This window comes from Adiantum capillus-veneris, chromosome 19 (assembly GCF_014529385.1).
Source record: "Adiantum capillus-veneris isolate H3 chromosome 19, ASM1452938v2, whole genome shotgun sequence".
NCBI classification, from domain to species: Eukaryota; Viridiplantae; Streptophyta; class Polypodiopsida; order Polypodiales; family Pteridaceae; genus Adiantum; species Adiantum capillus-veneris.
In genome coordinates this window covers 18,601,925-18,629,535 of record NC_140949.1, presented here as the reverse complement: position 1 = coordinate 18,629,535, position 27,611 = coordinate 18,601,925, and the positions used below count along the sequence as shown (strand labels likewise).

At 41.5% G+C, this 27,611-nt stretch overlaps 1 protein-coding gene and 2 pseudogenes across 2 annotated transcripts in view; 1 reads left to right on the top strand and 2 right to left on the bottom strand.

The window, feature by feature from the left end:
- Positions 1-436: 436 nt before the first annotated feature.
- The window catches only part of LOC147433649 (enoyl-CoA delta isomerase 1, peroxisomal-like), a 60,729-nt gene continuing 33,554 nt past the window's right edge, over positions 437-27,611 (bottom strand). The window contains exons 6-10 of one of the 2 annotated variants that reach the window (XM_086490310.1): positions 4,994-5,084; positions 3,582-3,673; positions 3,400-3,494; positions 3,221-3,273; positions 437-1,170 (exon numbers count right to left, since the gene is read on the bottom strand). In XM_086490310.1, the coding sequence (XP_086346436.1) occupies positions 1,108-1,170; positions 3,221-3,273; positions 3,400-3,494; positions 3,582-3,673; positions 4,994-5,084 (394 nt within the window). In that variant the 3' untranslated portion in view covers positions 437-1,107. Of the gene's footprint in view, positions 1,171-2,787; positions 3,097-3,220; positions 3,274-3,399; positions 3,495-3,581; positions 3,674-4,993; positions 5,085-27,611 lie in introns of those variants that run through there. The other variant, XM_086490309.1, reaches the window with a different exon arrangement.
- LOC147433652 (uncharacterized) lies at positions 7,845-9,893 on the bottom strand (annotated as a pseudogene).
- Positions 11,178-12,610, top strand: LOC147433651 (uncharacterized; annotated as a pseudogene).

The window sequence follows — 27,611 nt, the reverse complement described above, 5'->3', positions numbered from 1 at the left end:
CCGCATATGCTTGCGCCACAAAATGATCTCGAGATAGCAGTTCCAATCCATGTAAACGCCCGAACGCGGTTGAGGAGTCCAAATACAACAATAGAGGGTACGTAGCAATAGCATACAACATAGCACTCAAAGGGCAAGCTTGCCTAACCGATCTACCAAGATCCCATAAGCGAGTCAGCTCACCATTAAGATTTCCAACAGATTGACTATTCTCATATAGGAAGTGGACCACTCGACACATTCTGGAACCAAAGCCCAAAGCCGTCATAATCTAAGCAATGAAGTCCCAATGAATAGTGTCAAATGCTTTCTCTATATCGACCTGCATGACAAGTACATCATGTCTAGTATATTTTGCATACTCAATCCCAACGAAAGCATTAGCAATATTATCCAGAATTTGCCGGCGAGGAGTGAATCCATGTTGAGCAAGATGTATGCCTGAGAACAGATGATCGTTAATACGAGAAGCTATCATTTTTTACAACAATTTGTAAACCATTGGCATAAGCGTGATCGGATGCCAATGCGAGAAGTATTTACATAATGTTTTCTTGCTTAAGGGACTCCCAAAAGCGAACGAAAAATTTAACTGTAAGACCGTCCCATCCAGGGGATTTCCAATGGCCAAGATGCAAAAAACTGTCATGCAGCTCAGCCTCAGTAAAACTAGCCTCAAGGGTAGTTGCATCATTCATTGTCAATATAGGATGCATATAGGACAGTAGTAGTTGTTTGGCTTGCAAAACCTCACTTGAAGAGCCTCGGGCTTAGCAAAAACCCGTTGAAAATGATCCACCATGAAATCAACCAATTGACTTTTATTGGCCGTCCATTGCCTGCTATCGATCTTAAACCTTTTTTTATAGACAAGGATAACTTGGAATGGTGCAAATGCTTAAATAAGTGCTTCGATGAACAACCTTTATCCATAAAAGCGTATTGTCTTGATCTAACTATCCATTTTTCAAGTTTCCTTCTATTATTATGCATTAAAGAGGCTTTAGCTGCACATGATTTGTCTTGTTCCGACTGAGTAAGTCGTCTAGTATCTACAAGACTTTCCAAAGCTTGAGTAGTCACCTTATCTTCCTGTACTCTTATCTCTCAACCGGTGCATGTATCACGAACCATCCAACGTCCCGCCGCATCATTATGGGCCAAAATCGACTGCAATTAATGACGCACCATCATTAAAACTCCCAAAAAAGAGCCAGTACCAACATAAGGAATCCAAAATCTTGCATAATACGATGATTGACCAACAAAGTCATGTTGATTATGCTCATGTAATACCACTATATCTGATTTATTTGTATGTACAGTGTTAGATCAGCTTCCACTTGTCATGGTTGCACAATCCACGCACATTATACGTAAAACATCTAAGGGGAGAATGCATATGCACAATATTTACAAAAGAACCACAAGGCACAATCATCAAGCATAAGCACATCCGCCTCCATACTAACATTCAATATAGCAGATTCTATATGCACTCCTTGTAGGGGATTATGATACATAGACAACGACGCAGATGTCGACACAAGCAAAGCGTCTTTGTATGAATGAACCACTCTATCCTACGCTACAACTAGCAACTTATGATCATGGGATGCAAATGCAGAGGTTCCACCACCTCTTCGATCCAAAGCAAGTACATAATTCCTTAAGACGGGCAAAACATGAGGTTTTGTAGGCTTCGTGAGTCTTTTTGGGGGGGGGGGGTGTATACCAAAATACATCCCTTGAATTGCTTGTCTTTTCAATAGAAGGTCAACCCATTAACCTACATCTTGTGTTGATGGCATCTTGCCGAGGAAAAACAAAATAATGGCATTCAACGCATAATGTGCAACCGGGTCCATCAATTGCTGAACCAGAATAACCACTTCAGTAGCGGGTTGTTAACCTTCCCAAGCATCCGCAAAATCCTCCGACAAACACTTTTTAATGATATTTGGGAGGAAGGTCAACCTGTTTCCTACGCTTATACATAGCCTCTTCTGCCATGACCAACGAAAGCCCGCCCTCTGTACATACAAAAGTCTACTTTGATTAAAAATCACAGCTTCAACTCCACAAGAGGAACACTCTGTTTTTGTTTTTTATTTTATCAGTCGTTCTCTATAAAAGGACTCTGCTCTACAGAATTTTGAACAAAACATGTACCACTAAAGCTGACAGAAAGTCTTCAGAGACCCAAAACCCTACAGAAAATCACCAAAGCAGAACTCTGCGGTATCTAAAACCTGCACACTGATGATGAAAAACTGCGACCAGAGCAGCTGACATCCAACACACACAGATACACACTCTAGCTGGTGCGCAAAACCTGCAAAACAGGGACGTGAAATGCAAACTAACAGATGGCTGCAAATCTGCAGGTAACACAGGCAAACAACAGAGGGCAACACGTGCACAGGCTGAGGAGGGTCGCTCCACGGCGACTGAAGGCTCTGCAGAAAAGCTTGCTGGCAACAGAAATCTCGCGCAAAGGATCAGCACGGTTCGCGCCTCTCTCTCACTCACCCACACCACACACCTCTCTCTCACACACACACAGACACTCTCTCACACACACACGCACATACACGCCATGAACTGATGAGAGCGACGCGCATGGATCCTCCACACATACAACACACACACACATACACGCACACCCACACACGAGAAGAAGAGGATTTTAATGTCGTAGGAAACTATCCAAGAGACTTCAAAGACGAGAGAGAGAGAGAGAGAGAGAGAGAGAGAGAGATAGAGAGAGAGAGAGAAGAAGAAAAAGAAGAAGAAGAATTTGAACGTCCTAAGAAGAGAATGGTCAGATTACACACATTTGCACATCTTGATCACATATACTAAACACACTGCAGTTCTCATTATGAATGGGTAAAGCTCTACTAGATAGTTTTCATCCAATTCGTAACGCCGTTCATTCAAAGCCTCTTCTTGCAAGCTCCATTATGTCACATGAACGGTTTAGTAGACAATCGAATGAATTCATCAAAGTCTGGATGCACGTGCAAGGCTTTCTGGCACTCCTTCTAGACTTCCATGCAAGAGTTCCCGAGCTTCCCACTTGAACACTTCTTCCTACACACACGATCATCCGGATTGTGCACAAGGACTCAGGACAGTGACTCGCGGTGCATTGAGCACTTAAGTCATAATCACTGCAGTAGACTTAAGCCTTCAAACTTTGTTTCAATGAATATACCTTTAATGCTCTGTAGACACCGCGATCATAATTTCTGGAAGCTAATTCAGATGCTGCGGTACCCAACAAAGATGTTAAATCATAAAGAGCATTTCCATTGTTGACAGAAAATTGATTTTCTGTATAGCTGTTGGTTGCATAGCAAAACAAATTGCATTGTCCCGACGTCAAATTTTTACCTTTCTTGATAGCTGTTTCCCGGGTGGAGTCTACATCAGAGCACGCCCCATGTATTATTCCTGCAACGGCTGCAGTCTTCCCTACATACCGATGACTGGTTCAAGAAGACCAAAAATTAAATCAATTAATACATAAAATGCACAGAAATTGAATGAAAGCGCAATAACTTGAGATAACTTACGCCGTTAGCACTGCTTCATGGTAGGTTGGCACTGGGAGCTTGCTCTTGATGATTGCATTCATACCAGGAGTTAAAGGAAGCTTGATTTCTACCTTGAAAATTTCACATAAAACTTGAGTGTGCTTTCTTATATGAACCAAACTTCAAACAAACCTTGAACTCTTCAGAGACAGTTGCTATAGCATTGTTTAGATGTTTACTACAGAAGTGCATGAGGAAAATTTGAAAGGACACACCACATTTAAGAGGGCCCTTTATTTGGATGCCGATATAGAGGCCCTACTGTTTTGGGAAGGGAGGGGACCCTTCGCTCCTCTATCCTTTTTTTCAAACCCATACTCACAAATGTGAGTGGAGATAGTATAGATTAGCATAATAGCAAAAAAAATTACACCACCACCATGCTCGATGGATGACACACTCTCTCAACGAGTACTTAAAAGCGCACTAAGTCCATACGACGAGGCTTTTTATATGGAATCCCATAACCCATACAGCATTGACCATAAACAATCACCTCAAGCTGCATACAACCATCTCGGACAAAAGGCATGCAAGCCATCCCCTCATGGGTCCATCACCCCCTGAGACGTACATGACCCCAAGACCATCATATCGAAGCAGAGCAACAACATGAGAGAACAACTACCTTCCAAAGAGGATGTTCACAGAGACCAGGCTGTTTAGGTAAGCCAAGCACCTTCGAATCGCGAGGCAGGAGGGCCCAAGGATGCCACGAATGGGATCGATGCTGTCACCAAAGTTCCCTTCCTCAGTTGGCACCAACACCCCATCCACAGCAGTGACCTTCATGAAGGCCTTTGTTTCAGCTCTTCGTAGAGCTTGGAGAGGAGGTTGCAGGCGAAGAGGGTAGAAACGCCCAGAACCTCCCACCAGAGGAAACCGCCTTCCAGCACCTACACAAATACAACCCCAGTCAGCTACGCCACCACCCCACCCTGCCGCAGCACCATCTGCAAGCACTCCGGCTTCATGACCTCGCAGGCTGCAGAGAAAGGGGCAGAGACACTCTAGCAAAACCCTAATCAGCAGTAGGCATGCTAGCACTAGCTCCTCTATCTTAAATGCTTTGTTTAGCTTGTAAGAAGACAGTAGGGGGGGGGACCCCAAGCGCTGTTTCGCATGTGATTTTTTGCTTGTTTATAACCAGAACAGCCACTGTGTGCATGATGGTTGGGCAGGACAGATATAATGTTCCATGGCCAATCTTTTTGAAAGAAATAGTCCATTTAGTGAAAGCAGTAAAAAAGAATGAGCTTCAAGAACAATATCCGACCGCGAGCATTATGTCCCATTGCCAATTGTCTCGCCACTCACCAAGGATTCGCTCAAAAAAATGCAGCAACATGAAATCAGTTGTAAGCACATCATTTAAAATTCATAATCCATACCTCATTCAACATTATAAACCCTCTGTCGCTTCGCATGTACCGGAAATCATGAGCAAGTGCCATCATACAGCCTCCAGCAACTGCATGCCCACTGCAAAGAAGAGACATAAGAAGCAGCTCACACTATTGAATCCTGTTTCATAAACAGAAAAGCCTTGAAAAATGTTGGGACAATTTTGGTGCTGAATAGTGTAAGCAACAGTGTAAAAAGTACGAGTCTCTCTGTTAGTTATATGTAGTACGCTCTTTGTTTGACATAGTAGGCTAGAATTCTGACTGAACGACACTAACTAAAGGTCTCCCCTTGTTCATTATCTTCTCCTTTGCACCCGCTCCCCCTCTCCCTTCGACCCTTTTTTCTCCTCCTCCTTTTCTTGTCAAGTGAAAACAGCTTGAACCATAGCTTTGACTAACTGAAACCGGCCTGTAGGGTGGTGGACTTAGGCTTTCACCCGAAACTTTACTTTAACTTTACGACACAAAGGAACTTCACGAATAAGCCTGTGACTAGAATTCAACGCTTCAAGACAAACGACGGCCTGGTAGCTAGAGCGCTACCAAGCAGACAACGACAACCTGTTGGCCCCAAAGACTGGCGCCCCTTTCGGTATTTCTTTATTCTTATTAAACTTAAGAAAAACCTGTAAACTTCTACAAGCTGTCCCACTTTTATCGGGCTAAAATTCCTCTACTCTAACCCGATTTCGGCAAAACCTGGCGAGAAATTGCAGCTCGCTGAATTCTCTGTTTTACGCTCCGATCTACGTGCCGATCACTTTTCTGGGTAACCCTCAAGCTCTCGCACCTGTAGGGTCACTTGCCCCTTGAATTAAACGAGATTCCTCGCGGGAAATCTCTCTAAATCGTCCTGTACAAGCACCCAAGCTTTCCCGAGGCTCCCCTGACAAATAAACGATCCGAACGCTTCCACCCTCACCAAGCTATCCAAACCTATTCATGGCTGCAATTGCAGGTTTTTGACCCAATTTCGCGAGCATAATGGCGCAAATATCCCTGTAGGTCAAAAGTACACGTCAAGGACACTTTTCCTTGCGGTATGGAAGCTTTCCAGTGAGCTACAAGTCAATTTCAAAATGATGTAATTTTCTGTTTTGCCACTATTAGGTGCCTACTGCCCTATACACGCATCCAAAGGCCTTTCCGAGGCTCCCCTAGCAATTTCCTGCAGTTTAGGTGCGAAACCCTAAACCTGCAGAAAAACACAGTAGGCTGTAATTCTCTGTTTTTGACCGTTTCGAGCGGAGCGAGCACGCCTGCGCGTGTCTGAGGTGCTCCCGCACACAATGGGACAGTTCCCTTTCAAATCGGACGAGTTTTCACGCAAGGAAACTCTCCGTTTTCACATTCCTTCGCGATGGAATTGTGCGTACCTGAAGGGGATTAGCAATTAGCTAATCCAGTTCCTGTATAGAAGGCTCTTGCCTTGGCAAACGCGCATAAAACCTCCAATATTGTGCATGGTCATCTAAGAAGCTCAACGAGTGAGGCATTACCATATGTGCAAAGGGGAGAAAGAGATGCGCGAGAGCAAATCGTCGCGCTACATAGAGCAAGGGAGAAGGCAAGCTTTCCATTAAAGTTGTGAGCACCTGCACCCACTACCCACACACACACTGTGTAGCACTTAATGAGTGAAAATCAGCCCTCCCTCTTGAAATGGGCGCCCCCTCTTGCTGATGCTTCTGGCAATCAGCCAGGAGCCGCCATGTGTCCCTTATGCCTCTTTTGAGTTAATTCCCTAGTACCCACCAACTTATAAGTGTAGCGAGGGGCCTAAATGACTTGAAACTGAGCCTAGACACCCTTTTACTGCTCGGATTCGAGTGCCGATTGACCGGACCAACTTGTGGCGACCTGTCCTTCCCAATTGTGGGTGAAACTCTCAACAGTTGGCTGTCTCACACTGGCCACGCACTGTCCGGTCATTTGCAACTTCAAAAAGAGAGTCCCAAAAATTAAACAAAAATCATCGGAAAGAAACCAACAACTCAAGTTAGCAATTGCCACGTCCCCGTGACACTAACTAAAGATCTCCTTTGCTTCACTGCCTAGTTTACTCCGGCTACCCCACCTCCCGCTTCCGCCCCTTTCCCTCCTCTTTCTGACGTACCTTCTCACCAAAGTTTCCTGATTGTGATTGATGCTCCTCTCACCAGTTGGCTATGTGATGGCTTCACAAGTGTCAGGCGGCAGCAGAGGGCATGGAATCATGGATGACATGGCAACTGGTTGCATCGAGAGGAATCAGCTTTTTCCTACGCAATGATGTTAACAACACAATTGTGAAGTCGCGGATGCTTTTTGATAGTTGCTTGTGGGAAACTCTAGAGCTATAGAGCCATGTGCTCCATTTGTAGACACAAAGTTATTCCATTGATCACTTGCAAAGTCCCGCCGAACGTGCTCTCTACTGCTAGCGCTAGCAAATCTGAGAGAGAGAGAGAGAGAGAGGGTCGCTTTTATAGGCACCCGCACTCAGCAAGAGTAACGGGTGCGGTGCCGGCCGCAATAGACGCAAGATGTAGTGTTGGAGTACAAAGCTCGGGAAAAGATATGTTTGCTTTATCCAAAGCTTGCTCAAATTGCCATAGGGCCGTCTCAAAGTCAAGGGAGGAGGCAAGGCCTGAGAAAATCGAAAATCTCAACAAGTAAAATATCCCCCTCAACCTAATCCGAACCGGATTTGCCGAATTTAAAGAAGCTGAATCTTTTTTGAACCCAAATGAGCCGGATTTTTTCCCTTTCAAAAAATTTTCAAATATTTTTATTGTAAACAGAAGCCGACTTCTAATTAAAACTAAGTTTAAACATATTTCCTTCACACCTTCAAACCACTACTACATTTACTCATTATTGTAACTCAATGTTTAAGACTAGTTTACAATATTAAATATCCAACCAAAAGATTGACAAAGCTAAAAAAAACTATCAAAGAATGACAATCAACGAAAAAATAAAGAACAAAGATAACCTGTCGTAATAAATCAAGCACTTTTGTGCACAAAGTAAAACTTAAATTAATTGGCATAAACAAGAGAGTAAGGGGATCAAACCCCATTACCATCGATGATGATAGCTACGTCAAGCTCTCTTTGGGGAGGAGAGGAGTAAATAATCTCAGCCAAGACCAATGGTAGATTGTATTTATTTCTCTTCTTCCCTTTGGGAATTAGTAAGATAGATGAAAAAGAAATAATAAAAACTAACAAATAAAAGCAGTACATAGGCATACCTTGTTTATTGTAAAATCAAGCTGCATATACCTTGTGATGAGAAGAGACGTCGATGCGCCTTAGCATCCCATAACACGATGCTCTCCTCCAACTCTATTTCAGTCAACTTTGAAGGACCTTCTATATTGATCTTCAAAACTGCATCCAAGGATTGTAAATCCATATCGTTTCGCAATTTCGTCTTAATCCTTGTCCATGCGCTAAATCCTCTCTCACATATAGCATTAGATGAGCATTGCACTAAAGTAATCTGACAAACAGTCAAAATATTGGGATACGAGTCTCTCCATGTTGCATTGCAAGCAATTGCAGCTACAACATCCGGAAGAATAAAACATACCCGACTAATAGCAGCCCGATTTTGGAAGCTATTGCTTGTCTCTGATTTACCATAATCTCGTAGAGCTTTCTCTAATACTGGACGTTGTGCTGGAACTAAAATACCGAGCTTACCCAAAATGGAATTGTCAAACCGTTCTTAAAGAGAAGCAATAAACTTCTTCGAAAAAGAAACGTGAAACTCTAAAGCACGTATTAGATCGATGCCAAATATATCTCTCTATCCTAATGTCAAAAAACTTTTTGCCACGAATAGCTCCTCGTAAGTAAAACAAAAAACCTTTATCTGGGCCATATTCTCGCAAAAACATATAACCACTTGCATCAAGAATAAGTTCATTCTCATCAACATCAGGAGGATCAATGTAATACTCCTGAATTAAATTGATCTCTTTTTGAATGATCGCATACACAATAGTAACATCTACAAATGGTTTTTGAAATAACTTACTGACTATAGACATACCTTTTAGAATGTCTGCTAAGAAAAAAAGACAGTAAATGTTTTCAAACTTAGAAAGATCAGCAAAAAAAGTTGAAGCTTTTTCTTTTGTCTTCAATAGAATGGCATCAAGAGAAGAACATACCTTGCCTATTGCGGATGCACGACTTAGCCACCTAACATCAAATGTGTGCTCTAATCTCAAGATCGGCCATGCCAATTATTTTGAGTAATCCTTAACTCGTCAAGCCTCTTGTTAGAGTGATTAAAATATGTGGCAATCGAATTAACAAGCTTCTCTAATGTTATTGCAATCTCAAGATTCTTTGCAACAAAAGACACAACAAGGTGTCCTATGAGCAACACAATAAATAGATGTTAGAAATGGATTCATATGTTTTTTTTACGACGTTGAAACACCATTCTCGAACCCTGTCATGGTCGAACATCTATCCGAACCAAAAGCGATTAGCTTTGAAAGATCAAAATCATTTTATTTCAACTCATCAAGAACGGCATTAAAGATAGACTTGGCAATTCCATCACTAACACGAACTATGCCATAAAAGCTATAGGTCGGAATGCAATCATCAATGAGGTAAGACAAATAGATAATCAAGTGTCCATGCTTATTAATATCATTAGACTCATCAATCAAAACACCAAAGAAAAGACTTCGAGACACTTTTTTCAAAGTGGAGTTCATGAGACACTTACCAATACAATAAGCCATCTCCACACAAGTCTTGTCGTCATTGTACAAGGATGTGGAATATGACACTCGACAATCTTGCAAAAGAAAAGACATGTAAGTAAATCCAAAAAATGCTTAATTTTTCTTTTGCCATATGATAGGCAACCCTAAAGAGAGTAAAGAGAGCCTGGTCTTTAAAGTTCTCCGCCCTCTTCATGCTGTTTTGAATGCTTTCTTTTCCTTTTACGAGAAAAGCATCCATTGCATTCACATGATAGTCAATTCGGCAATGAGCTTTTAAGTTGCTAACCATAAAATTAACTGAACCATCTATTGAATAGGCACTATGATGATGAGGGTATTTTAAACAAAACTTCACTAAATCTGTTGAATAGGCACTATGATGAGTGTACCCTAAAGCTGCCTAAACTTCACTTGATTATCGAGAGATTGCGTTTAGGCTTTTCTTGCTGTCTCTCTCTCTCTCGCGCATGCGGCACATAGCAAGTCGCGTTGCGCAGTCTTGAAATTCAATCGGGATTCCGCTTTGGCTTGAAGTTTGAACCCAAGCCTCGGAGCCTTGTGTTGCGCAGACTGAGTGGCCAGCTTTTCTTGGTTGCGAGTATTGAGGCTCGAGAGTCAGGCTGCAACGGCCAGGTTTTCATGAGTATTGAGGGCCACGGCTCGAGAGTCAAGGGTTGGGCCTTGATGTTTGAAGGCCAAGGCTTGCAAGGTGTTGCTGTTTTGGAAAATAAGAGACTCAAGAGCTCGAACTCCACAGGCTTCTAAGTTGTACTCATTGGCATTGAGACAAGGACAGGCTGCGGTTGCGATAGAAGGGCGTGTACGCCGTACGGCCCTAGAGCAGGGCTCAGGACAAAGTATCGTGTCCATTACGAATTGCCTTTCCAACCTTCAAAGAAAAGACAGAAAGAGACCAATCCACCTTGATTCTTGATCTGGTAAGTCTAGTAAATATGTCTCTGCTTTTGTCGCTTGCTTTTACATATTATTTTTATGCAATCGAAATTTGAAAATCCTCTTGCTTAGAAATTTAGGCGTTTGTAAACCTAAACTATTTTGTTATGTTGATATGGTTATTATAGCCTAATGGACTTAAATGATTTCCAAAAGGGTATTAAAGGGGATGAAAAAGGTAATAAGAAATGACAAGGTACGCTTCTTCAATGGGCAGGGCTTGGACCTTCTAAGATAAACTCCAAGAAAACGAAAGGAGATCCATCTAACTTACTAAAGACAGTTTGTACCAATGAAATTTCTTCATTGTCTTTAGCGAATAGGTTAGAATTGGAAAGAAGGATTGAGGTACGTGCTGCTTTCCAAGATGACTGGTTGCAAAAGTCTGATTGACTAATATACAACGAAGAAGAAGCTAAATTGTATTGTAAGTTTTATTTAAAATACCATCATCATCATAGTGCCTATTCAAGGGATGGTTCAGTTAATTTTAAGAAAGCTCATTGCTGAACTGACTGTCATGTGAATGCAATGGATGCTTTCCTCGTAGAAGGAAAGGAAAGCTTTCAAAACAGCATGAAGAGAGCGGAGAACTTCAAAGACGAAGCTCTCTTTACTCTCTTTAGGGTTGCCTATCATATGGCAAAAGAAAAATTAAGCATTTTCTTGATTTACTAACATGACTTCTCTTTTGCAAGATTGTCGAGTGTCATTTTCCACATCCTTGTACACTGACGACAAGGCTTGTGTGGAGATGACTTATTGTATTGGTAAGTGTCTCATGAACTCCACTTTGAAAAAAGTGTTTCGAAATCTTTTCTTTGGTGTTTTGATTGATGAGTCTAATGATATTAGTAAGCATGGACACTTGATTATCTATTTGTCCTACCTCATTGATGATTGCATTCCCACCTATAGCTTTTATGGCATAGTTCGTGTTAGTGATGAAACTACCAAGTCTATCTTTAATGGCATTCTTGATGAGTTGAAAAAAAATGATTTTGATCTTTCAAAGCTAATCGCTTTTGGTTCGGATAGATGTTCGACCATGACAGTGTCCGAGAATGGTGTTTCAACGCTTTTAAAAAAATATATGAATTTATTTCTAATTACTATTTATTGTGTTGCTCATAGGACAGCTTTGGCTGCGTCTTCTGTTGCAAAGAATTCTGAGATTGCAATAATATTAGAGAAGCTTGTTAATTCGATTGCCACATATTTTAATCACTCTAACAAGAGGCTTGACGAGTTAAGGATTACTTAAAATAATTGACATGCCCGATCTCGAGACTAGAGCACACATTTGATGTCAGGTGGCTAAGTTGTGCATCCGCAATAGGCAAGGTATGTTCTTCTCTTGATGCCATTCTATTGGAGACAAAAGAAAAAGCTTCAACTCTTTTTGCTAATCTTTCTAAGTTTGAAAACATTTATTGTCTTTTTTTCTTAGCAAACATTCTAAAAGGTATGTCTATAGTCAGTAAGTTATTTCAAAAACCATTTGTAGATGTTACTACTGTGTCTGCGATCATTCAAAAAGAGATCAATTTAATTCAAGAGTATTACATTGATCCTCCTGATGTTGATGAGAATGAACTTATTCTTGATGCAAGTGGTTATAAGTTTTTGCGAGAATATGGCCCAGATAAAGGTTTTTTGTTTTACTTGCGAGGAGCTATTCGTCGCAAAAAGTTTTTTGACATTGGGATAGAGAGAGAGATATATTTGGCATCGATCTAATAAGTGCTTTAGAGTTTCACGTTTCTTTTTCGAAGAAGTTTATTGTCCCTCTTCAAGAACAGTTTGACAATTCCATTTTGGGTAAGCTCGGTATTTTAGTTCCAGCACAACATCCAATATTAGAGAAATATGGTAAATCAGAGACAAGCAATAGCTTCCTTTTATGGTAAAATGAAGTCTTTAGAGATTATAAATTCTGCTGCTTTGATTGATGAGGATGATTTTATCAATGAATTTCGTAGTTTCAAGCAACGGGCTGCTATTAGTCGGGTACGTTTTATTCTTCCAGATGTTGCAACTGCAATTGCTTGCAATGCAACATGGAGAGACTCGTATCCCAATATTTTGACTGTTTGTCAAATTGCTTTAGTGCAATGCTCATCTAATGCTATATGTGAGAGGATTTAGCGCATGGACAAAGATTAAGACGAAATTGCGGAACGGTATGGAGTTACAATCCTCGGATGCACTTTTGAAGATCAACATAGGTCCTTCAAAGTTGATTGAAATAGAGTTGAGGAGAGCATCGTGTTATGGGGTACTAAGGCGCATCAACGTCTCTTTACATCACAAGGTATATGCAGCTTAATTTTACAATAAACAAGGTATACCTATCTACTGCTTTTATTTGTTAGTTTTTATTTTTTCTTTTTCATCTACCTTACTAATTCTCAAAGGGGAGAAGAGAAGTAAATACAATCTACCATTGGTCTTGGCTGAGAGTATTTACTCCTCTCCTCTCCGAAGAGAGTTTGGCGTAGCCATCATCATCGATGGTTATGGGATCGATCCCCCTACTCTCTCGTTTATACCAATTAATTTAAGTTCTACTTTGTGCTCAAAAGTGCTTGATTTATTACGACAGGTTACCTTTGTTCTTTATTAGCATATTGATTGTCACTCTTTGATAGTTTTTTTTAGCTTTGTCAATCTTTTGGTTGGATATTTAAAACTATAAACTAATCTTAAACGTTAAGTTACAATAATGAGTAAACGTAGTAGTGGTTTGAAGGTCTGAAGGAAATACGTTAAAACTTAATTTTAATTTAGAAGTCGGCTTCTATTCACAACAAAAATATTTGAATATTTATTGAAAGGGAAAAAATCCGGCTCATTTGGATTTGAAAAAGATTCAGCTTCTTCAAATTCGGCAAGCCGGTTCGGATTAAGTTGAGGGGGATATTTTACTTGTTGAGATTTTCGATTTTCTTGAGCCTTGCTAGAGTGGGGGAGAGGCTAGCGGCAAAATTGGCGAAGAGAGAGAGAGAGAGAGAGAGAGAGAGAGAGAGAGAGCGCACGATGCTTCTTTTTTCGGCCGTAAGGCATCAACGCTGGTCTTTTTTTGGAAGTCTGGCTTTACTTTTAAGTGGGCGGCCGGTCACTTGTTTTAAAAAAATGTGAACATGGACAAAACTCAACAGCTATACAATCACATTCCATGCGTTCCTGTATCAGTTCTCAAGCACAAATGCAATGCAAACACAGATTCCTTGCGGAAAGCATCTGCTTTTCTCAAAAACACTTAAAAAGATTCCGCTTTTTAGCAAAAGCTTTTCAAAACGCATCTTTATTCTTATGCTTGCGTCTTTTCGCGTATTCTTTTTTCATCATCGAGTTTCCTACCGCCCAATGAAATATTTCCTTTTCGATGCTTCAGTCACCCATCACGTGACGCATCAAGAATATCCGTTTTCCGGTCTCTCCTACCGAACTAACGGTGCAACCCCTTCACGATGCTTAATGTCACCCGTCGTATGACACATCAGAGTTATCCGTTCCTGTTGGCTTTTAATAATTCCAATAGATCTACAATTCCTAACCTTACGGTTCAAGTGCACACCTTTAAATATCCTAATTTCAATTAATAGAAATATAACTCAAAAAAATAAAAAAATAGTCCAAAAACAATTGTCCTCAACTGTAGTGCTTGTACATATCCTTCCAAAATCTCGGGATGAGATGCTAATTCCTGCTTGGTAACCCACTCAGCGTCGAGAGTAGAGTAATCCTTGAACTTTACCGAATAGTTCGGTGTAATCTTCTCGGACTTGAGTGGCCACTCCTGATGATGAATGATCTGCTCCGTTTCGAGTATTTCTTCCATTTCCTCAACCTCCGGAGGTTTTGCACAGAATAGAAATTTGTATGTGAACCTTGGCAAAACCAAGTGATGATATTTTATGCCACGGCAGAGTGGGTGTAGGCATCAACACCAATGTATGTTTACTTATGGTCAGGAAATAGTGGAGTATGTAGAGTCCTGCATGTATCTAGGAGTCGTTTTTACAAGACCCTCTTTCTCTATGTGAGAGGCAGCAGTTTTGAGACTGACACAAGGATATGCACCCTTGCATAGTTGGAGCAGATAATCTAAGAAGTACAACACGTCCAGAGCCTTAAAGTTCAAACTAAGCCTTGGTTGTTTGATACATTGGTGACATCCACATTATGGCATGCGGTACAGATTTGAGGACCTAGTCCAGACCGTCCTAGTCGGTTTAGTCACATGTATGATGGATGGGAAGATATGGAGAGAACTAGTCACTATGATCTCTAGGATGATCAGATGTAAGGCCACAATGCCACATGAGGTCGTCCGAGCAGGATTGAGAGCTAGCTCCCAATTGTACTTACTAGATCAGTATCTTACATACATGGGTTATGGGAGCTCCTATGCTAGTTTGGCCCTTGAGATGTTACAACTGCTAGCCATAGGAGGACACTCTAGATGTTGGTATGCACATATGTTGGCCTAGTTTCAATTGCATGGCTTTACTATAGACAGATTGCCATCCTTTGAATACTCCTTGGACGCAACCACACTAGAATTCACGTGTTCAGATCTCAAAAATTATCAGAGAAGATCTCACACAACTTGAAACAAAAAAGACAAGGATGACCACTCCTCAAGAGTTGGGGAAGAAAATGGCTTTTCACAAAAAACATTTTCTTGACATTACTAACGATGATTTCATTTTACGGCTAAGATACATGGATTCACATTGTCGCACGGGCTTCCATTTGTCTTAGTATGGCTTCGGACCTTCTTCCATCAACTGCAAGTAGAGACAGGTAGATACACTTCGGCACCTCAAGAGCAACGGAACGGATATGCAGCTATGCGTCTTAGAGCCAAAAACACATAAACATTGCATACGTTGGTGCCCAGTATTTTATGAGATACGGGGACTATCCCCATTAAGAAGAAAATGGGGTTTAAATGGGCCTCTTTATTTGCCATGGGATTAAAAAGGAGATTATGGAAGGGACAAATGGGTGGATGCTATGTGGACTGAAATGGTAGGTATGGCAGGGCCTAAAAGTGAGTGGTCAAACTTGTACTCTTTTATTAAATATAAAGAGAAAATCTCTTATAAATTCAGAAAACTAAACTTTTTTCTAAATAGTTGAGTAAAAACCAATCCTTTCTCTCTCTAGTGGTTGCCAGTTTTTCCCCCCCTCCTAAAAGGGAGTCCCTTCAAAAACGTGTTGATCATTACCTCCCCCTCTCTCTATTGTACCATCTCTCACTTCTCTTCACTTCACCTTGCAAGTTGCTCCTCTTTCTTTCCTTTCAGTTTTCCCTCCCAAAAGCTCCGCAGCAGAAGTTTCAACCTCTTTTCCCTCCTCAAGCTAACTGCATTCTCCTCAAGCTAAAGTTCTCCATTTCTCCATGGGCCTCACTAAACACCTCTACTTTAAGATGAAGATCTGCAACATATCCTTCTGCTAAATGATCCCTCTTTCTTTCCTCAACAGGTTTCCTGGTCCTTCTCCATTAAGCTCTCTAGAGAGGATCTACTTCCCTCTCAAGCTTTACAACATTATCTTCCCCATTAAGCCAACAAGCAAGTGGAGCTGTATAGCAGTAAGTGGCATCCTTGAAGACCTTTGTGTACAAGTTGTGCCACTGTTTCCGATGGCATCATCAGGTACTCGACGACCTAGGAGTGTAATTGACTCCATTTCATGCAGCAATGTACAAGACGACAATGGTATTGGGTGACGATGGAGTTCAAACGAATAATGTGGGTGACAATACAGCCCAACTCAAGAGGTGCACACAAGGTCTCAAGGAGACACGCTACTTCTCAAGCACACCAATGGAAGAGAAGAATTATGGAGTTCAAGCAAAACACAAGACGGCAAGAGACTTGCAATGGTACAACATGTATATGTTGCTTCACAACTGAAGCTAGAGACAGCAGTGGCTCCATCGAGGTTTCCTACAAATTGTAATTTTACTTCTCTTTCAAGTTTTTCCGTTGTCTATTTAGTATTTTTACCTTGTATGTTGCTTTTGATGTCTGTAAGATTTCTATTGCTTATTCATGTTTGAAGCTGACGATGGGACAATGGGAGGCACTAGACTGATGATGCTGCTAGAGAATCAGTTGACCTGCATATACGCCTCCACAACGATGCAGTGCACCGCATTACAGTGAATAATGACTGGCACCTCAGTCACCTTCGCAAATATCTTAATCTCAAATATACCTTGCCCAAGTAATCTCTCTTTGTAATCAATGAAAAGGTTGTTCGCTCCAGAAAAGAGAAGAGTTTTCTGTGTGAGAACATTCCGTTTTCGCGATGTATTTTTGTAAAAGCTTGTAACTGATAGGATTTTTGCTCCAAATAATATATACGGTGTTTTGAATCTCGTTTTTGTGCATACTAATTTATTCTCAACTTGTTCAAGTTTTCAATTGAAACGTGCAATTTCTTTGATGTGCAGCACAAATGTTTTCAATGCTTTGTCGCATGATTTTGTTTAAAATTATAGTTTTAAGTTATTTTGACATTAATTTTAAGTGTTTTTTAAAAAATAACTTCCGATATATAAGTAACTTTCTAGGTTTTAAACTTCATTTCTCACATTCACAAAACTCTAGCTCTAAGCTCTCTTCGCATCTTCTTCGGGAACGAAACCATGGCAACGTCTACTGATGCACTTCTCACACAATTAGAAAAGGTAGGACTTGTAAATCGAGCACATGAACAACTCAGTGTGTTCGAGGGGACAATTGACGTGCAGGCCACTGCCAACCTTCATGTAGAGGCATTCGAAGCTTTCTTGACTACATGACGCAGCACATGGAAGAATATGCCATAATCTTTGAGGGATCTGACACAGCGTGGTTACCAATGGATTTCCTCAAGCATCTCTATGCAGCCGACAAAAACTTTCGCTTTCACTTGTTGAGGTTTATTAAAGGCCTCACGGAACATGACTACAAGACTGAGGATGAGGATGATCTCATAGATTTGGGTATAAAGTGTATAGGCACCAAAGCCATTTCTTGGGACATGGTTCAGGTCTTACTTGTGCTTGAGGGCATGGATAAGGGAAAATCAAAGGAAAAGGTTAACCAAAAAATACATGTGACCATTGTGGAGGAATCAAATGAAGTTATCGAAGAGATTAATGAGCAGCCTGAAGCATCTATGGCACTCGTCCTCTTGCAACATCCCAGCTCCACTGCGGAGGAAGATCGGATGATAGAGGGAGATGAGGTGTTGGCAAAAGTCCCAGACCTCCAAATTCTCACTTTGCATGCAGTGGTGGTGGATAATCGTCACTTTCTGTTCCTTGACGACATTGCCAAAACATTGGGACTCATAGAAGATAAGTTGATCGCAGTGCTTGCTATCTATGCGGGTATGAAGGATCCCGGTGGAAAGGAAGAGAAAGTCAATTTTCAAATTGACTTTGAAGATCAAGGTCTCCCAGCAAGCCTCTCTTTTCTCCCCAATGAAAACGAACAGAAGTTGGTGCAAACAGTAGCAAGTACACTTGTGGATATCAAATCATGTACCTCATTCTACGAAAGCGTACCGAAAAGCGCTTTTCGTCCACACAAACCACTGATCGCGATTGATAGAGATGATCAATCTAGCATTGATCTTGCAAATGAGGAAACCGAGGTAAACAAATCTTAACCTGGTAGATTGTCTATTGTTCCTTGCTACAAGTGTTAGAGTCATTTAAAATGCTTTGCAGACGACATACCATGTTGATAAGTTCGCAATGCGTACTGGAGGTTCATGCAGCGCGCCCATGGGTAGGGATAGCTCGCTTTGGCACTACCCGAGCCACCTGGGGCCATCGATTCTTAGAGTTGCTCAGATACTAGAGTTCTCCAAGAATGGTTCTGCGGAGCTACTCAAGTGCAAAGCATTAAGTGGCATACTCACTGAAGATTCCCTCACCCTAAATGCTCACAAATGTATATTGGTGGACCGAGAGGCAGCTTTGTACGCCTTTACAAGCAAGCACACAGGCTCAGTCCTCTCCCACTACCCGAGCCACCTGGGGCCATCAATTCTTAGAGTTGCTCACATAGAGTTCTCCAAGAATGGTTCTGTGGAGTTGCTCAAGTGCAAAGCATTAAGTGCCATACTCACTGAAGATTCCCTCACCCTAAATGCTCACGAACGTATATTGGTGGACCGAGAGGCAGCTTTGTATGCCTTTACAGGCAAGCACACAGGCTCAGTCCTCTCCCACTGCGCCTTGAGCCTAGGTCAAGGGTTGACAAACCCAGAGGAAATTGTAAAATCCCTTGGCGTCAAGTTAGCCATTTGCTCCATACACACAGATGTAATTCGTAATAAAACTAACCCGACCATGATGTAATATCCAAATCAATACATAATAATTGTTTTTGTGAACGATTTCTGTCAACATTAGGTACTTGTTTTTTTTTCCGATTCATGTTGTCCAATAGATTTCATTTCTGCAACACATACACAGAACCTCGAACATGCAGCCACCCGTCGCACATCTCGATGATTTTATTGTGAAACAGGGCGGCAAGGGGAGGCGTACGGGGTTAACCGGACCACCAAGGAGCACGGCGGCACCCGACGGGGCGGACGGGGAAAAAAAGCCCTTGTGCGCCACGGCGCGCAGGGAGCAGATCTATCACTAGGACAACCGGGGGATGTACAGGGTCAACCGGACCACCAATGAGCATGGCAACACCCAACGAGGTTGGATGGGGCAAAAAAACTTAAAAGGCCTTGGGTGGCGTATAGGGGCCTTTTTTGCCCGTCTGACCCCATCGGATGCCGCCTTGCTCATTGGTAGTCCGGTTGACCCCGTACGCCCCCTGCCACCCGGTTTCGCAAAAAAATCACCGAGATGTGCCCCTTGGCCGACGGGTGGCTGCATGTTCGAGGTTCTGTGCATGTCGACACTGTCGGACGAGCGGTGTGCCGTGGTGGTCAACTTAAATTTAACATACCCAACAATTCAAATACTTCAAAAAAACCATGTACAAAATCAAGTTGAACAATTGCACGGAATGGTAGAAATTAGACATTTGATATTATATGAAAAGATTACAAATCTCATCAAAAGAGAGTACTTGGGATAAACTATTTCTGATGAAGGCACCCTTCATTTCGTAAATTGATTACTAAAGCGAAATCCGTATTTTGCAATGTTACGCGCTTAGCATGTACCATACAGAAAACGCCATCTTGAAACAACTACACCAAAATATCTTCGGCAGCATCCTGTAAGACCAGTAAAGCTGCAAATTGTATACGTGTAACAGAATCGCTATATTCGTTCATTATCTCTCTCACTACCCGAGAGAAGGCTGCATTGGGTATGATTGATTCAATGCTCTTTGGATATTTTCTAATCTCCCGCAAAGCAACTATGCATGGCTTCCATCTTCACTTTTTCTGTGTTGTTGGTGGTGGTAGAGGAGCCGCTTGCCTGGCCCATTGAGGAGGATCATCTTTATACTTTTTCCTCCTCTTCTCTTGGGCCTGTTGTTCTTCATGCGTCACCTTGTCCTTTCTTCTCTTTGCACATTGCTTGACTCTTTGAGGTATTTTTGAAGGCCTAGAGCTACCAGCCTTTGCTTGTTGGGTGGCTTGAGCTCTTTCCTCTATCACCTTTCTCTCTGCCTTTGCTCGTGCTTCTAAGTTTGCCAAATGAGCTCTCTCGACCTCGACTCTCTGTCATTCCTCTTGTTCTCTCTGTCTTCTTTGTTCTTCTTGCACTCTTTGTGGTTCCTTCTCAACCGCCTCTTTCTTTTCCATCTCCCTCATTCTTTTCCTCCTCTTGACCTCTTGTGCTTTAGAAACCGGGTCGCCTGGTATTCCCTTGATTACTCTTTGTTTGACTCGTGGTGCAAATCTTCGCGGCGTGGTTTCCACGGTGGCCTGAGCACCAGTTACTGTGACAGAAGGGGAGGGCTTTGGATTTTGAAGCGAACCTCAGTATTCTTCTTCTGTTGCTCTTGTTTCTTGCGAGGCTCTGTGTAGAGATGAAATTGATGGGGGATTTGGTAGAGGTGTACAGTTGGCGTGGTTTAATGATCCGAGATCACCAAAAATATGTCGCATGGTGGTTAAATCATCTGGATTTGATGGTTGGGGAGGCTGCTGGGCGTCAAGAACGGGTTGGGACGTTGGGTTATCCACTTGTGATTGGGGATGTGGATTTGAAGTCGTAGATTCTGCATGAGGGTTCAGGTTGCGCATTTTCTATGGTGTGAGTAGCTGTGGTGATATTGATGTGTGTAGTGTCAGTTTGCTCGTGTGAATCGTCAATGTGGTGCAAGATATGAGTGCGTGCACGTTTGTGCTCGAGAGAATCTTTTAGAATGTGCAAACAAAAAATAAACTTCAAGTTGTGAGTTTTGACTTATAAAGTACTAACTTTTTTATAAAAAAGCTTAAAAACTTAATAATACTAATAAAAATTAAAATAAAAACTCCAAAATAGACGAAATTTGACCCACAAAACCACTTATTGAGGTGTTAACAAATCACATGGCATTTTAATGCATGTTTACAATAGAAGTGGTTAGTGTTAGAAATTTATTGGTTTTCCACCCAACGCCTGCCATTTCGTCGCCTTGTCTCCAACCATCGTCGGAATCGATCTTTTGCACTAGAAGCATGATATGATTGTGATTCCCTTAGGCTAACGACTTTCTTTATTTTGCGTTTCAAACTTCTTTGCAATTTAGTCTTCTTCCTTTTTTCTCCCTACTAAAACTCTGTAGAACCAATTAAACACTGATGTTTTCTGACTGCAAAGACAAAGTGTTAAACCCACCATGTAATGTGTTATGTGTGTCTCTCCCCAGGCATCCACCATTTGCGTTGTGAAACTATTGATTACAAACTTTAAGGTGCATATCTCAGCACAGGTTAGCTTTGATTTTTCAAGCAAACGAAAAATATCATCTACAGACTGACATACACGAGCACGCTTAATTCCTAGGGCTGCTTCGTTACCTCTGTAGGTGGTAATATCACACACCTTTTTCCACAGATTGAAACTCATTGAGACTTTGGGAGTTAAAATAGTCTGAAAGCAAATGCCTAGCTTTACTACCACCCATACATATTTTATTAGTGCGACACTTCATAGAAGAGATTCAAGTTCTCTGATACACTCTTCTCTTCTTTCTGCAAGCTCCATATTCCAAGCATAATTAATATGGAGCATAAGCAACTTGTCAAAAATTCACAGACGGGCATGAAGAGTGTACACATGTACATTTATCAAAGGAATCGGTAGAATAGGATCCCAATTTGGATCGTCCATGTCTCGATTAGGGATACACTTTGGTTACAACTGAGGATACCTTAAAACCATTGTTATAGTACTTTACCCATTGTTTAGGTAGTGGACACACCCTTCGCAGAGTTGACTGCACCTTTGTCACCTTTACCGCCCTTTGACTTGCTGGCCTTTAAACCCTTGCCCTCAGTTCCTAATGAAACGTTACTGTGGCAACAATAAATGCATGGCAAGAGGGTCATTGCACCTTGCTTGCACCCTAACATACACTTAAGAGTTTTCAAGTCTCCTGTCAAATGTCATCGACATGAAACGTACCCAGACCTGAAACCTGCAGTCGTTGTCCTTGTTGTTGTTGCCAAATGACATCAACGATTGGGGGTGATTAAAATACCATTTGAGGGACTCATGTGTCTCGTGTGAGAGATGAAAAGTTGTCAGCCACCAAATATTCTTCTCTAATTGAACACCTAAACAGATGTATCCCTTCTGGTTGGCATTTAGCTCAACATCGACGCCCACCAAGGCTCTGTTCATAAGCGTAACGCTTACCCTTTCGAGCCGTTGACCATTGACAATCTGACACTCATCAAACTTCATCACAAATATAACTTTGCCATCACTCTTCTTGTGTCAACCCATAAAATCTGATCATTGACTCATGGAGCTTCAACAAGTCAACAGACATTATTGAACTCGTTGTAACAAAAGGATTTGCTCTCTGCTAATGGTAGGGCATTTTCTACATATTGAAATCCACCCAACAAGCTTGCAACATCATTATTGGCGCACCTTTTCGCAACGTTGACACTGTAAGGTGTTGACAGCAACCTAAACAAACCTTTTGCTCTGTGACTTAGTGTGACAATTTTATACAAAGCTTCGTAGGCCTTGAAACTTCTTCTTACGCTGTCACACACCTCCATCATCTCCTGAGGCGACACGATGCTATTTAGCTCATTGAAATACTTCTGGCGCAAAACATTAGCAATGTCAACATTGGATGGATCATCCAATAACTCCACCAACTCCTTTGGCTTGATGATATGCTGCAGCAGAGTATGTTCAGTCGTTTGAGCATCGGAATCGATTCCCATTATTATCAGAGCCAAGTTCCTGCATATTGAAATAATATTACAACAATCTGCAAAAAATGTAAGAAATTAGAAGCTTGCATTTGTATTCCTACTGAGTTTGACGGATATGTTTCTTTCGAGCTCCACCACTTGCAAATAGCATAGACATCGCATATCTTTTGCGCTTGCAAATGTGGTAGCCCAATGGAATTTGTGTGAGATGATCGATTCGTCGGCGCATGTTACACACAGTGTGTTATAGCTGAACATAATTGTCTAGACGGCGCTCTTACTCCATTTTTTGACGCTGAACTTTTTTATTAAGCTTTGACATCTCGTCATTTACCTGCTTCGTCTTCTTGTTGGCTTCCTCTCTGACTTGCTGAATGTCTTTCACGTACTTCTCTTGCAATGATGAATAGGCAGCACAGAGATGTTTTCTTCCTTCCCTTTCATTGACAAAAGCTGAATATAATCTTCAACAATAGCCAAACAATCCGTCTCTCCCATCTCCAATAAAACGCAGTAGCTCAGTGACATAACGAAAGGGCGGTGATGCATTGGTCATTGGATCGCCAGGGTAAATATGGCCATCAACCCATATGTTGATTGCCTTGCACCCAAGGTTCCGTAGCTGATCTCCAACATTAAATCAACGTTTAATCGATATTGTTTTGTCTTGTTAGTAATGTCTTGCAATGGTAGGGGATTGAATAACATTTGTGTTAGCTAATCAAGTGAACTAGAGAGAGAATGTATATTGGTGATTGCTACAAGCAGATGAAGGTTACTATGGAGGAAAGAAGTAGGGAGCATTCAGAGATAGGAGAAAAGGATTATGTTGTGAAGGGAAGAAAGAGAGGCAGTGCAGCTCAATCTCCTTTGAATTTGAATTGTTAATCATGATTGTAGAGAGAGAAATGTTGTTGCACAAAGAGGTAATGGAGTTTTCCATTGCTCTCAGCTGGAGCTGGAGTGGGAGAAGCATGAGGAGGGGGGAGAGAGAGAGAGAGAGAGAGAGAGAGAGAGAGAGAGGACCGATTTGCAACCTTGGAGGATCTGCACTTTGTCAGAAAAAGACAGCAAAGAATGTTGGTCAAACTTGGCTTAAGCTTTCTGTTTTGTATTTGAAAATAGTCTATTTAGTAACCCAAAAGAGAGATCGGTAAATGAATTTTAAATTGGTCCTTTTTTCACCCCTCTTCTCTCTCTAACATATAAAGTACTCTTTCACTTAGATCTCATTAAAGGAGGCACTTTTCAACCCTCCATCCCTCCTTCCAGAAAAGTAGATTTTCCACATTCTCTCACTGCATTCTCTCTCTAAAACATGAGCCAACTCTCTCTTTTTTCCCTCCCAATCATTAAGGAACATTCTTTGCTGCTTCTTACTAACAGAGTGCAGATCCTCCAAGGTTGGAGATCTGTCCTCTCTCTCTCTCTCTCTCTCTCTCTCTCTCTCTCTCTCTCTCTCTCCCACTCCAGCTCCAACCGAGAGCAATGGAAAACTCCATTACCTCTGTGTGCAGCAGCATTTCTCTCTCTACACTCATGATCAACAATTTGAATTCAAAGAAGATTCAACTGCACTCTCTCTTTCTTCCCTCCACAACATAATCATTTTCTCCTATCTCTGAATACTCCCCACTCCTTTCCTCCATAGCAACCTTCAGCTGCTTGTAGCAATCACCATTGTACATTCTCTCTCTAATTTGCTTGATTAGCGCTATAACACAAATGTCATTCAATCCCCTACCACTACAAGACATTACTAACAAGACAAAACGATATCGATTAAACGATGATTTAGAGCAGGAGTACGCTACTGTGCGATTTGGCACATCTAATCCCAATGTTGGAGATCAACTACGAAACCTTGGGTGCAAAGCAATCAACTTATGGGTTGATGGCCATATTTACCTTGGCGATCCAATGACCGATGCATCACCGCCCTTTCGTAATGTCACTGAGCTACTGCGTTTTATTGGAGATGACAGAGACGGATTGTTTGGCTACTGCTAGAGATTATATTCAACTTTTGTCAATGAAAGGAAAGCAAGAAAACATCTATGTGCTATCTATTCATCATTGCAAGAGAAGTACGTGAAAGACATTTAGCAAGTCAGAAAGGAAGCCAACGAGAAGACGAAGCAGCTAAACGACGAGATGTCAAAGCTTAAACAAAAAGCAGAGCGTTAAAAAATGGAGCAAGAGCGCCGTCTAAACAATTGTGTTCAGCTACACCACAGTGCACGTAATATACGCCGACGAATCGATTATCTCACACACATTCCATTGGGCTACACATTCGCAAGCGCAAGAGACATGCGATGTTTATGCTATCTTCAAACGGTGGAGCTCGAAAGAAACGTATCCGTCAACCTCGATAGGAATACAAATACAAGCTTCTAATTTCTTACATTTTTTGCAGGTTACTGTAATATTATGTCAATATGCAGGAACTTGGTTCGGATGATGATTGGAATCGATTCCGATACTCAAACGACTGAACATACTCTGTTACAGCATATCACCAAGGCAAAAAGTTGGAGTTATTGGATGATCCATCCAATACTGGCATTGCTAATGTTTTGTGCCAGAAGTATTTCACTTAGCTAAAGAGCATCGTGTCGCCTCAGGAGATGATAGAGGTGTGTGACAGCGCAGGAATAAGTTTCAAGGCCTACGAAGCTTTGTATAGAATTTCACACTAAGCCACAGAGCAAAATCTTTGTTTAGGTTATCGCCAACACCTTACAGTGTCAACGTTGCGAAAAGGTGCACAAATAATGATGTTGCAAGCTTGTTGGGTGGATTTCAATATGTAGAAAATGCCCTGCCATTAGAAGAGAGCAAATCCTTTCGTTACAACGAGTTCAATAATGTCTATGTTGACTTGTTGAAGCTCCAAGAGTCAATGATCAGATTTTATGGGTCGACACAGGAAGAGTGTGATGGCAAAGTTATATTTGTGATAAAGTTTGATGAGTGTCAGATTGTCAAAGGTCAACAGCTCGAAAGGAAAAGCATTATGCTTATGAATAGAGCCTTGGTGGACGTTGATGTTGAGCTAAATGCCTACGAGAAGGGATACATCTGTTTAGGTGTTCAGTCAGAGAAGAATATTTATATATATATATATATATACCTAGATGAATCCAGGATAAGCCCAGATTCACCATTAAACAAAAGTGCAAGGTATAGACCCATGGTAGTCACCCACAAGACAATATAACCATCAGCTCCATCATGCATAGTATTGATTAAATACCACGACATCCCCACTAACGTCGTCAGTGACCAATAGCGGATGTAGAACTAGGTACTAACATATGCTCCCAAACACAGCACACACCACACGCACACACACATGAGCATACATCAACACAAAGTTCAGCGTATTGAGTTTCTGTCATGACTCCGGAGATCAAGGGCAGGACTTAGTCATAATGAAGCCTAGCACTAAAAGAAGCATTAAATCGAAAAAATTAACACAAGAATATTTGGTGGTTGGTAGCTTTTCATCTCCCACACGAAATACATGAGTTCTCAAATGGTATTTTAATCACACCCCAATCGTTGATGTCATTCGGCAACAACAAGGACAACGATTGTAGGTTTCAAGTCAGGGTACATTCAAGTGGAGTGGCATTTGGCAGGAGACTTGAAAACTCTCAAGTGTATGTTAGAGTGAAAGCAAGGTGCAATGACCCTCTTTCCATGCATTTATTGCTACCACAGTAATGTCTCATTAGGAACTGAGGGCAAGGATCCTCAAAGGCCAGTGAGTCAAAGGGCGGTAAAAGTAAGGGTGGCAAAGCTGCAGTCAACTCTGTGAAAGCTGTGTCCACTGCACAAACAATGGGTAAAGCACTACAACAATGGTTTCAAGGTATCCTCAGTTGTAACCAAAGTATATCCCTTAATCGAGATATGGATGATCCAAAGTGGGATCCTATTCTACCGATTCCTCTGATAAATGTACATGTGTGCACTCTTCATGCCCGTCTACGAATTCTTGACAAATTGCTTATCCTCTATATTAATTATGCTTTGGAATATGAAGCTTGTAGAAAGAAGAGAAGAGTGTATCAGAGAACTCGAATCTATTCTATCAAGTGTTTGCCTACATGGGGGTGCAGTAGAGTTATCAAAGGACAAGAAGGCATCTGGAAGAACACAGGATCGTCTTAATAAAATATGTATGGGTGGTAGTAAAGCTAAGCATTTGCTTTCAGACTAATCTGACTCCCAAAGTTCCAATGAGTTTCAATTGTGGAAAAGGTGTGTGAGATTATCACCTACAGAGGTAACGAAGCAACCCTAGGAATTAAGCATGCTCGTATGTGGCAATCTGTAGATGATATTTTTCGTTTGCTTAAAAAGGCAAAGCTAACCAGTGCTTAGATATCCACCTTAAAGTTTGTAAGCAATAGTTCGACAACGCAAATGGTGGATGCCTTAGGAGAGACGCACATAAAACATTACATGGTGGGTTGAACACTTTGTCTTTGTAGTCAAAAAACATCAGTGTTTGAACTA